At 54.3% G+C, this 12120-nt stretch overlaps 1 protein-coding gene across 1 annotated transcript; it reads left to right on the plus strand.

Moving 5' to 3' along the window:
* Positions 1-697: 697 nt before the first annotated feature.
* NECHADRAFT_46945 (uncharacterized protein) lies at positions 698-3861 on the plus strand (the record flags this gene model as incomplete). Its single annotated transcript, XM_003048738.1, has 4 exons — positions 698-781; positions 1007-1317; positions 1372-1401; positions 1455-3861. 4 exons carry the CDS (start codon positions 698-700, stop codon positions 3859-3861), a joined length of 2832 nt encoding a protein of 943 aa, XP_003048784.1.
* Positions 3862-12120: the final 8259 nt, after the last annotated feature.

The following is a 12120-nucleotide window of genomic DNA, read 5'->3' on the forward strand; positions in this document are numbered from 1 at the left end:
GGTAGCGAGTTGGTGAACAGATCTCCCTGGATCCAGGCTCAGCAGTGACGTTACTGGAGCTTGGTTGGTCAGAGCTCCCCAGCAAAAAGGCCCGTAAGGCCGCTGAGAGAAGAGACAAGTATCGAATACACGTGGTTTCGGTGCGACGCAGGCACTGGCCGACGTACACCAATACCCCAGCTCGTGCCCCTCGTCCCCTTCCTTTTTGGTCACCGCGAGATGATTCACGCTAAGCCTCTTTGGGGACCGACGGGCGATTCAACTTGCGCCTGCCGCCGCGCCAGCGCCGCCTCGGTCGCCTGTTTCCGTGATTGAATGAAGGAAGTCGCGACCATCCCATTTCCATTTCTTCGCCCGTCGAGATGATACCACGGCAGAGCCTCGTTTTTCTTCCTCCTGCATCCACATCTTCACCTCTGCGACACCACCCGCGAAAGAAGCCATAACAGTGACACACGGCCCCGACGAGATCATGCCCATCGATTCCCGCATCCCGTTGTGATCCAGAGTTCGAAACCGATACCGATACCCGGAGCCACTTTTGAAACGACGATTTCCCCGAGCCACCCGTCTGCGCTGCGATTACAAGCTGCAATCACGACATTGATATTGAGGTGCAACGGTTGACGGCGAAGTGCCGCTGAGGCTGGCCCGTCAAATCTATTCCAGCACGAAACTGCGCACACCTTAAGACGCCATGACCGATCATCAACCATATGTAACCATTCGTTCGCGGAGGCCTGCTGAGGGTCCCGGTTCCAGGAGCACCGGACCTTCCATGGTGCGTCTTATTGCTGCTGGTCTCAGTGTGCAAGTCGGTTATACTTACACCATCTTCATAGGCCGGACCCAGTGGAGGGGATTTCCATGCCAGATCCGCAACTCACGACACAAGCCGCACAAGTTTTCATGTAAAACATATCGGCCAGTTCGCCCAGAGACTCGAAGATGTTAGTCTGCCCCTCCCCCACCAAGTCTTGGCCACCATTATCTAACCACTCCACAGTCTGCTGCCCGGGCTTTTCCAAACCGTGGGAGATCATCTGCAAGATACAGCAATGTCCAAGTACTCTTGCTGCATTGGAACTCTGATGATCTTTTTGTCATTCCTGAATTGGAGGATCTGGAAAAGTGCCTGAGCGAGGACTATGGTTTCAACACGGACATTTTCGGTATCCCCTCAGAGAATTCTCACCTCGAGTTGATGATGCGCATCGGTCAACTCATCAAGGAACATGAATCTCAGGATACATTATTTGTGGTCTACTACGGCGGCCATGCTAGGATCGACGAATCCAGGCAAAGTACCTGGTGCGCGTGAGTAAAGAGTGAACCCGTAATAGCCTCAACAGGGATCCTAATATGTATTAGAACTCGAGAGCCCAATTCACCGTGGCTACAGTAAGTCTTGCTTGCCTCTCAGTAAACCCAATTAGGGTTCTGACGTGTTACAGGTGGTCCGCAATCCAGACCCTTCTTGAACGGTCATTATCGGACGTTCTCATTCTCCTAGATTGCTGTGCTGGTGCTGCCAGCGCGACATTTCCCAATGGCTCCAGCATTACTGAGACAATATCGGCATCGAGTTGGGATGCCATTGCCCCAGACCCTGGACGTTACTCGTTTACCAACGCCCTCATCGAAGTTCTTCAAGAATGGCGACTTAGAGCCTTCTCAGCTGCCATGCTTCATGCCGAAGTGCTCGCCAGACTCAAACACCCCCGCCCCATTACCATCAATGGCAAATATTTCGAGGCTCGGTCAACACCGGTGCATTTCATGATGACATCCAACCACAAGGCACCCAGTATCGAAATGTCACGGATGTCACCAGGCGATAACTTGCCCTCTCCCGACTTGTTGCCAATGCCAGCCATGGGCCATGAGACAGGCCGGGCCCCGGATTCCGCTCCCGTCAACAGAAACGATTATATGTTTACTGAACCCAATGAAGATACCCCTCACGTCATGATCTCTTTGGCTCTGGAGGATGATCAGAGACTAGACATTAATGCGTGGGAGCAGTGGTTGAGTGCCTTTCCTGCCATGGCCAAATACGTCAAGGTCCAGGGCGTCTTCAAGAGCCACTCGACGATGCTTCTTGTGTCGATGCCAGTTTCCATTTGGGACCTTCTCCCCGAGGACCATGCTACGTCTTTTGTTGCCTTCATCCGTTCCAACAACCTCATGACTCAAAAACCCCGCAACCAATCTGTCCCAGTCTTTGTTCCTACAAATCCATACCCAACCGAGAACGATGGCGCTTCATTTGTCTCTGGCGTCTCTGGCACCACTTTCGCACCGACAGAGACTACTGGACTGGCAGGGCAAATGGGTGCCTTTAGGGATCCGGCCTATGGCAGACAAACAGCTGGCCCAGTTGTTAGGACAGCTCTTTCGCCGATCCAACAGCTCTCTCCTCTCTATCCGCCATCACAGCCTGGATCGCCCTCACAGAGCGCCCCGTCACAGCCAATGAGGTCTATGCATTCAACAACCTCGCTTTCTACATTGCAGAGGCAGCAATCATCCTCTTCTCTGGGATTTGGAGGAAGTTTGACAAGGCAGATGATCATGAATCAACAACAGGCTCTTCGACGCACTACATTTGGAGCTGACGTTCCTGAGCCAAAGAAGTTCTCACCTCACGTCGAAAGGCGTCTTGAAGAATACTATCAAACGGAGCCACTGCCAAACGATGGGCAAAAGGCGTTCTTCGCCTCGAATCTCGGCGTCGAGCCCTGGCATGTTGAGGTCTGGTTCCATCACCGAAGAGAGAGGGATGCGTTTGCCCAACGGTTCGCGTCACTCAGAATCGAGGATTCGAAAGTTCAAACTCACGAAGGACCACGCATGATATTCCCCGCCAATCTCAGTGAGCTTCTAGACATGTCGTTGCCAGGGCAGACACTGCTCCTTGATCTCCGATCATTATCAGAATACCAGAGATCACACATCAAGGGGGCGATCCACCTGCGGGCTCCGCAATCCTTCTTACGGCCTGCATCTCTGGATATGATTGAGCGGGCCTTTGCCGATGCACAGAGCAGGAGGACATTCTCTCACTGGCAGCGGGCAAGGACCATTGTCTTTTATTCGCGTGGTCTTGAAACTCCATGGGAATGTCCGTCAGCCGAAATCCTGCTGGAGAAGCTCTGGGCCTGTGGCTGGAATGGGCACTGCTTCATTCTAAAGGGCCATTACCGTGAATTCAGCGACTCGTTCGCGAAGCACATCCACCGCAGCCAGGACACACAGGGCCTCGAAGGTGTAGGAGAGGCCCAGTCCACGGCAATCACTAGCCAGGCTGACACACCAGTTAACCAACAAGAGTTTGCCAACCTTCTGTCTCGGCTAGAGAGGGAGGACCAGTTGCGTCATCTAGGCACATCGCCTGGGCAAAATGAAGAACGCACCACGGCATTGGAGGAGCACGAGAAGGAGTTGGAAAATGAATTCCAAGATCGCTTCCCGGCATTATACAAGAAGGCACAGGACGTCCATGGCCCGGTTGCTGGAAGGCCTGAGGATGACAACTTTGTCACCAAGGCGCAGATGGTAGAATACCTGGACCGTGGCTTGACAAAGATTCGAGACGCTCAGACACCAGGACCACCAGCGACAACTTACGAGCCTGGGCACTCCAAGTTGGCGACTGATGGCTACTTTGACCGAGCATACCTGGACCGAGAGTCGGACGAGTATGTCGAGGTTGGTCGAAGTGATGAACAAACTGGGGGCGAGGGTAGCCCCCAGATGACAGGAAAGGGCAAGGAGATCAGGGCAGCGCCATCGCCAGATGACATTCCCAGGAGAGGACGTGGAGGAGGGATCTTGAACAAGATGTTTCGACGGGCATAACTTTGATGGGCACTACGGATTATGATTATGAGATGCGTGTAGTTGTCATGTCATCTGCGGCGTTGATATCAAAAAGAGGTTGGTTCGGTACTCGGGAGCATTAGAGCACGGGGTTCGGCATGGGATTCTGGTTCTTGGAAAGGGAACAGGTTGGGGAGCGACGAAAGAAAGCATTGTCTTGCAAAGTCTTCTACTTCTTGATAGCATCAACTTACCCGTGTGGCCAAGAGTAATGCCACTTTTTCTCACTTATGTCCTACCCTACATCTTGCATGTTGCACATTCACTTTACTCATGCAGAGCCAGAATCTCGTGTACAAATTGCCATGATGACGAGTACTCTGCTCTATGGCGGTCTGCTGGACCTCTTCCCCCGGCCTTGTAGTTCACGGGTTCGCTGTGGCAACACTGCATGCCAGATACCGCAGCTGATGGCGTCGTGTAAGGCGGCAAAAACCTCGTTTTCGCACGCGGTCAACCGGTGGACCAAGTCAGTCGTTGCATAGGTGAAACAAGGCGGCGGAAAGGACAGAGTCTGATGCGGCGGCCGACTACCCAACAAGGGGCTTGTCGCGACTTTCCAGAACCCGGGCCTCTCGGTGTGACGAGGTACAGGACGGCGTGCAACAGGCAGAGGAAGAGACATGGGAAGACACTTCTAGCAGAGAAACAGACAAAAAGAAGAGGTGGAGGGAGGGAGCCGTAGGCGCAGCAGACGCAAGCAGCCAGTAATACAAGGTGCGACAAGCGCGGCATGGCAAAAGGAGACCTACGGACGTGCTGGGGATATACGGCCAAGCGGGAAGATACAGGGCCAACAGGAGACAGCCAGACAGGAGTGCGAAACCCCACGGACGTTTGTATTGTGAAGCTGTCGTGGGTTAGTGCGTCCGTGATTGGGGCTCCAATGGGGGAGAAGGGGGGTAGGGAAGGGTAAAAGGGGCCAGGGGGGAGAGCAAGAGGAGGAAGGGAAGAAATCATGCAACTTTGCTTGGGCTGGGTTGAATTGGACTGGACTGGACTGAGAAATGTCACGTAACAACCAGACACGATGCAACGCAGAGTCGAGTCCGTCGTTGTTGTCGTCGTCTTTGCTTCTGGTGGGAAGGGGCCCGTCATCCGTTGCCCGTCAGAGTAGCGTTGCCTGTTGTCTGTCTGCGGGTGCGGTACGTGGATTGCCTCGGTCAGCGTACCTAGGTGAATGAACGGCCACCTCCCTAACCTATCCTATAGCTCAGCGGAATATGGATGGTGCTATCAATGCTTACATCGGACAAGCAGACTTCAGCCGGGGAACTCGGGGCGGCCGGCCCACAGGGCGGGTGATCTGATTATCATAATCGACGGGCCAGGTGCCGGCATTGGAAGGGTCAGAGATTCCCGTCATCCAGCCAGCATTATTGTCCAGCATCAAGCATCCAGCATCCAGAGTTCAGCGACGACTCTCAGCTCCTCTTCCTCTCCCCGGCAGGGCAGGGCAGGGCTGGGATGGACAGGCACAGGCGCGGGCACGGGCGTAGGCGAACATGAAAACGGCCGACCAAGAGGCCGAACCGGGGAAGGAGGCCGTGGTCTGGGGCCATGGAAAGCCTGGCCACGGCTTGATGGGTTTGGTGTTTGACAGGACGCTTGGGCCTGAAGTGAAAGATCCAGGGTGCCACGGTCCATGACAGTCCAGGTCAGAGGCACAGCCTTGACCTGAAGAATAAGGTACCCGAGCTGGGCTGGACGGACAGGCCAGGACTGGACTGGACCGTACAGGTAGGTTTGCTCCATCGACACCGATTCGATTGCTGATGAAGACCTCCTGTTGTCGGCATTAGCGCCCCATTGGGTTGAACCATTATCCTAGCCCTGGCAGTCATTGCTTCTGCCCGTCAATAATCAATATTGTGCCACAGGCCAGCGTGGGCAAGCCAGTTCCTCCTCCCATTTCCATACATAGATGGTCCTCCAGACTCGGGATGGTTTCCTGACCCAAAATAGGCTCATCGGTTGGAAGCCGTCAACAAGGGTTACGGCCAACCACCTGGTCGTGGCTTCATTGCCTGCCGGAGCCGCGAGTTTCAGAATCGCTGCATTATCCGATCGTCCTAACCCAGAAAGGCCTTCATCACGCCCTTTCACGCTCCAAAAGGGTGGTGAAGCCTTGCAAGCTGAACCGGGTGCCGACCATGACACCCATGGTTGTCATCTTTCACAAATGTCGGCAACAAACAATGTTAACAACATCAGTCGATAAGATGCAGATAACATGACAAAACAACATGAAACCGACGATGGGGAAAAGAAAAAGAAAAGAAGAAGGCAAGAAGGAAGGAATGCGAGCCAATCCCACTCGACGATACGCAACCAGTAAAAGAGGCCCTGTTCTCTCCTCTCATACTGCATGCTCCACGAGACTCTTGTCTCTTCCCTCGCTCGCTGATGACCGGCCACTCAGCTCTAGGGCTGACTAGTTGGTAGTCTAGAGGTAAAGGCTCAGCCTCTCAGAAGCTCTGGTAACATCTCAAGAAGATATGTCCTTGCAAGCGCAGCCAACACTGTATCCTGTAGGAAGCTCCCAAAGACGAGCTGCTCCGCCAATGTGCATCAACATCAGACGACGAGTTTAGAGCTCGACATCCCGCGTCGAGTCTCCAACAAATCATCACTCTTATTCCGTGGCTGCTAATACACCTTGCCCCCATCCTCCACGCGGGATGCCATGCGGGAGAAGGCACTAGAGCGTGGCATGCTTGGGCCCAGCTTGAGCATGAACTAGGAGAATAGTTGAGGCAATGGATCAGGCCTGTTGTGTGTCCTGACACCGTCGTGTAGGTGAGCAAAGAGGCAGGAGGATAACTATTACCCGGAACCGGGAGGATAACTGTTACCCGAGACAGGTACAAGTTTATGCCACGCTGCGCCTCAAGGCCGAGCAAGAATAGAATAGTGAGTGTCGAGCAGAATCTGAGTGCTACTTTAGAGCAAGTGTCGTTCGATCAAGAGGGTGTCGGTCCCGCTCTAGCGACAATGTCTCGACGAGGATTTGTTTGTGTGGTGGTGCCGCCGCCAACGTCAACCCTGTCCCGAGACTTGTTGACGACTTGACTGAGTCTGGCTGTCTGGGTCATGTCTGGGTCTGGGTCTGGGTCTGGGGCTGGAGCCAGGGCCTTGAAAAAAAGAAAAAAAAAAAAAGAAACGCAATAGCCGCGTCCCTCGTCCTGTCGACAGCCGTGTTGGGTCGAACACCGATGAAGAGTCCAATGCAGGGGATCTAAAATGGCAGTTGATCCATCTGGCCAGCTGCAGAGGGTCTGTCGAGCAGGGGACATCCCTGCTTGGAATGACACTTTACCGTGCCGGATGTTTTAATTGTAGGGGAGAGTGGCTGTTGTGGGCGTCCCTAGTCGAACCCGCCCACGTCGCCTGAACCGACGGAACCAACTCCACCTGCTTCGATTGGAAAGTCGTTTTATGCTTTGACCAGCCAAGGCACATACAGCACCTACAGCACACAGGCTGATGGCGCCTCAAGCGAGAACTGGACTGACGAGTCATGCTTTTGGACCTTTGTCGTATGCAATTCACATTGCCTGCATGGTACCTTTGCCATCTTGGCCCTATTGCCCCTTAGCTGAAGAGTTGACATGTGAGTGAATCACCCACCTCTGCTCCAAGCAAGACAATCAATGACATGCATGGATCCTTTGCACTCTTCTCCGAACGTTACCTTGGGCATGACCGGTGTGGAACGAGTCCTGTCTCGACATCACATCTGCAGTAGGCTCGTCTCGGAGCCCTTCTGATCCGAGAGCTGCGAGCCAGACCGAGAAAGCCAGAGTCCATGTCTCCGCCCGAGGATGAATGGCAATTCCTCGAAGGAGAAGTTGACGAACCTGCATCGTCACCGCTTTTCCTTGTGTAGCAGTTTGACAGAGTCGTATAAGGAAGACCTGTGCATGCTTGTTCCCTGAAACCGCATTCTCTCCCAGCCATCTCTGGATTACCAGTATATTACCTGCGGATTCTTGTCCAAGGGGCAGGTGGAAGAAGAGCATCGCGTTTCGGAACGAGTCGGACCCAATTTGAATGGTCATATCGTCAAGTATGAGCTTTCGATTCCACCTCGAAACATACACGCAAGTTGGAATATTGTCGAGGGATCCCTGGTGCCTGTGGGAGGAAGCAGGACATCAAATCAAATCGTGCAAGCATCGCCATCCTCCTCCGTAGGCTCTTGACAGCGCGCGAGACAGCCGAATGCCTTCTCCCGTGTCCTAAAGGTGTCCAACATGCAGCAAGCCGTTGACATCGTAAACTTGCCGGCGCATGCAGGTCACGATGGTGGAGGACGGTCGGGCAAACGCAAGATTAGCGACCGCGCAGTTGTCGACGACACCCAATCAGTTGGGCATTGACAACTTACGATCTTGACCGTGAAGGCCAGGGGCGACATTAGCTCGCATGGCTTCGTGGACAGCCATGATTGCTTTTTCCTGTCAGGAGTAGCCGCTACGGGGTCTTGGCACATATGGCAGAGAACCCCCCCCCCCACGCCTCCTTGTACAGGACAGGCAGGTTTCGACTGCTCGGTCAGTGCTGTGCAGTGCAAGAAGACAAGACGTGACGTGTGCCGGAGCACCGACCCAGATCTGGTATGGCAAACACGATGAACTCATGCAGGGCGGTGAGTTCTATCAAGCTTGCCTGTCCGTAGACTTTGGGCGGAGACTTTTCTGCGCAACGCGTGCTGATCGATCGTTGGTGGAAGCATGATGGATGGTGACACAGAGATGAGACTGGGGTGTCCCGCAAAATGTGTCAAAAGCCAGATCTGCTCGGCGGCCAGATGTGTTGGTTTCTAGGCCCACCAGGTCCCAGGAGCTGGATGTCCGACTAGGGTGCCCTGGAAGCTCCTCCCGACTAACGGGCTCTGCCGCCGGGTCATTTGTCGTCGGCTGTGACCTCCTGCCTGCGTGAGTGGTGTGCTTGGAGGCCAGGCAGGCCAGGATCCCGGGAAGGAGACGGCTCTATGCCTAGTCGAGCCCATCTTGCGAATGCATCCCTGAAGCCTTAGTTTCCCCTTTGGGCTGACACCGAGGAGGTCATCAGAAGCATGCAGCCCAGCGCCCATATGTAACGGCCTCAGAGAGAGGAGTTTCCACAAACAACTGGAGTCGTCTCACCCCGGGTGAGATGTCAAGAAAGGACCATGCGGGGTACGACAGGAGGCACAGCGCCTTGCTTAACTGCCAGGGTTCGCATGAACAAGATGTGGAAAAGATGTGCCCAATGCATGAGCATTAATCGCCGTGCTAGGACGAATCATGTTTAAGCTGCATAGCGGGCACAACATCTGTGGGTCAATCCAAGACGATGGCGCCCAAGAAACCACCCTCTTTCTGCTCGGGAGGATGTTGTGCATGGTGGACAAGGCGTGGACCCGGTTGAGGCCACACAACGGCTGGAAAGCTGCACCAAGACAATGAATGTATTGAGTGCACATTGCCGCGAGTCTTGCGAATATTTCCAGCGGGACAGGTTGCTTGTCAACCCGGAGCAACTGGATGGACGGGCTGTTTGATAGCGGCTAGCGACGTGAGCGGCAGGTGCGCGAAAGTGCCTGAGCAATTGCCAAGGTCTTGAGAATTGTTACGATCAGAGGCTGGATGATCGTCGCCTACCCCTGGGTTGTATGGGATTGGACTGGTTCGAGGACTCTCGCCGTCAGTGCGTAGGAAACCGGAAGGATTGGGAAGTGTCTCCGTTGCTTGGATGGTTTTGACAGATGTGGGTAGACCAAGGGATTGTCGTAGGGATCCAGTTGCATCTAGCCGACATGACCAATGAAGGTCCAGCTCATGACACTGCTTGAGGTTGACAGTACGGAGCATGATCTGCGTTGAAAGCATGGTCATCCACAGAAGTGCGACGCTGGAGGCTGCAGACCATGTCTTCGTTCCATGATGGAAGGGAAATCATCTGGCAGGATGTGCATTCGTCGTCCCCTCGATCAGACCCATAGGGTTAAGAGGGACACACACATGCCGCAGCCAATGATGTCTTTGTTGACGACAGTCCGGTTGCTGTCATCAAGGCCCGTAGTCTCCAGAAATATGCATCGACGACATATGGCTCGGCGCTGGCACGAGATAGTGGCTCCCGGGGCCGGAGGCCGGAATACTTTTGTTGGCAAAGCGCGTTTGGCACCCTAGAAAGACTGAGGAAGTGCTAAGCAGGCAGGTCAGGAGCCTAGCAGCTGTCAGAGCCAGGTTGAGACGAATCTATCCGAGAGCGAGGAGGAGTCTGCACACCGGCCCTGACAGATCGGCCCAGGTTGATTCCAACAGGCATGATGAGTCGTAATCCTGGAGGTTGTGGCTATAACAGAATTGGCTGAAGCAATAATGATTTTGGCAGACCCGTCCGCGCCAAGGGAATAACTCGACGAACCAGGGTTTCGCTAGTGGATGACCCTTGTCAAGTGGGACGTGAACCAGCCTGACATGCAGGACGATTAGTGATCGGTGGACAAGACAGCCCGGCCTGTCGTTGGAGACCGTTGGCTCTCCTCCCCCTTTGCCAGATCTTTGGGATGCACGTACCGCCACGAGGTACGGGGTACAAGAGGAGTTGGTCGATGTCTCCAGCAATTTGGAAACTTTGAAGTGAAGCTTGATGTGCAAGCGGGATGATGTTCGGTATAACTAACATAGCCGGAAGGCAGAGGTCTGCACAGATTGACTCGGTGCAGCGGGGCGCGGCGCACCGTTTATCCGGCCGGCCGGTCATCCTTTAGCTTCAAGTGGCCCATCGCCCATTTAGGTGGAGGGTGTGCAAAGTTGCAATACGGTCGATCGAAGAGCGGTGACAGAAAAACAACTACAGTTAGGCCGAAAGACTGCAGGTAGTATACATGAATTTATTTTAATTTCCTTCATCTTGGACGTCTCTGTGTGGCCTCCTTCTCACGCCCGTGACTCGGAAGGCGTGAAAGGTAACGTGATGTGGGCCTTCCCGGTGGGGTTTCTGTCCCAGCGTTCCTTACCTGGGAATGGCATCGTCTCCTCCGTCAGAAACGCCAGCCAAGATGAACCGACACTAACGGCACTGCAACCTCACGCATCCCTTTCCCTCTACTCAGCACGTCCAGATGCCAAAGCGTCGAAACTCAGATCGTAAAGCAAATCCGCATGCACAAAGTTCCCACTGGACAAGCTTTGCAACAGGTTGGATGAGGCTTGCTGATTTGATGCCAAGCTCAGGTACGCACGCCAGGAACAAGCTCCCGCTGTGAAAGTCTCAGTTCTCAGTTTCAGTAAACACCCCCGTTCCTGTGTGATATTCTCTAACGGACAAGATCCAGGTGCTAGGGCCCAGCATGACTTTGACCGTCGTCGGTGGCAGGGCCTCGCAGGCCTGGCAATGCTACGGTACATGTTCGAGTACCTGCTGCTTCTGTGCACCTCTGCGGAGCCCTCAGCGAAACCAACCTACCATATTGCGATCCCAGCTCAAACGTCTTTCTGAAGAGCCAATCGTTCGCGAGCAGAATGCACATCCCAGCAGCGGAGGCGACCCTAATCTGTTCTGGCGCCGTGGGATCTTCGCGACGATCGTACAACTTGAGAAGCCAATCGCAACACTGCATTCGGCTGACAAACCCACCCGGGTCCTGTCTCACTGTTGTGCCAGAGCCATGCTAGAGGCTAGAGGCTGCGAGATTGTTTCCAAGCTTATCGTCTCAGGCTACCGCTGGTTCGCCAAACAAGCGCGGGCCTTCATAATTACCGCCCTTTCCAGAAACTCCAGGTGTGGTTTTGCCTTGTGATGGACTCCTTCTTTCGTTAGAGGAGGCGTTTGGTCTTGGAAAAAAGATAATCATGGAACATGGGCCTAAATCCCAAGACCCAGGGACTTGGGCCTGGACTGCCCGTCGACGCCACGGGCCTCCCGCCTCTGCGCTACCGCTGAAGCCGCGGCTCAATCATATCAAATCCTGGCGCCTGAGTGGGTGTTCTGGGCTGACTCGCCTAGGTTGGCGCCCCCCCTTCAAACACTGGGCGCTGGGACTCAAGAAGCAAACACTCGAGCAAAAGCAAGGCATTCCCTACCACGTTCAACAACCCCACACTGGGTACCGAACACACGACGAGTGCCGGGAGCCCATGGCCTGTCTAGACGGTACCTAATGCTGTGGGATCGGCTGGTCCAGCCTCAACCAGAGACGAGACTACAGCGCCTGTCTACTACTACTGCGGCTCGCTTGCTCAA

This window comes from Fusarium vanettenii, assembly GCF_000151355.1.
Source record: "Fusarium vanettenii 77-13-4 chromosome 8 genomic scaffold NECHAsca_10_chr8_2_0, whole genome shotgun sequence".
In the NCBI taxonomy this organism is placed as follows: domain Eukaryota; kingdom Fungi; phylum Ascomycota; class Sordariomycetes; order Hypocreales; family Nectriaceae; genus Fusarium; species Fusarium vanettenii.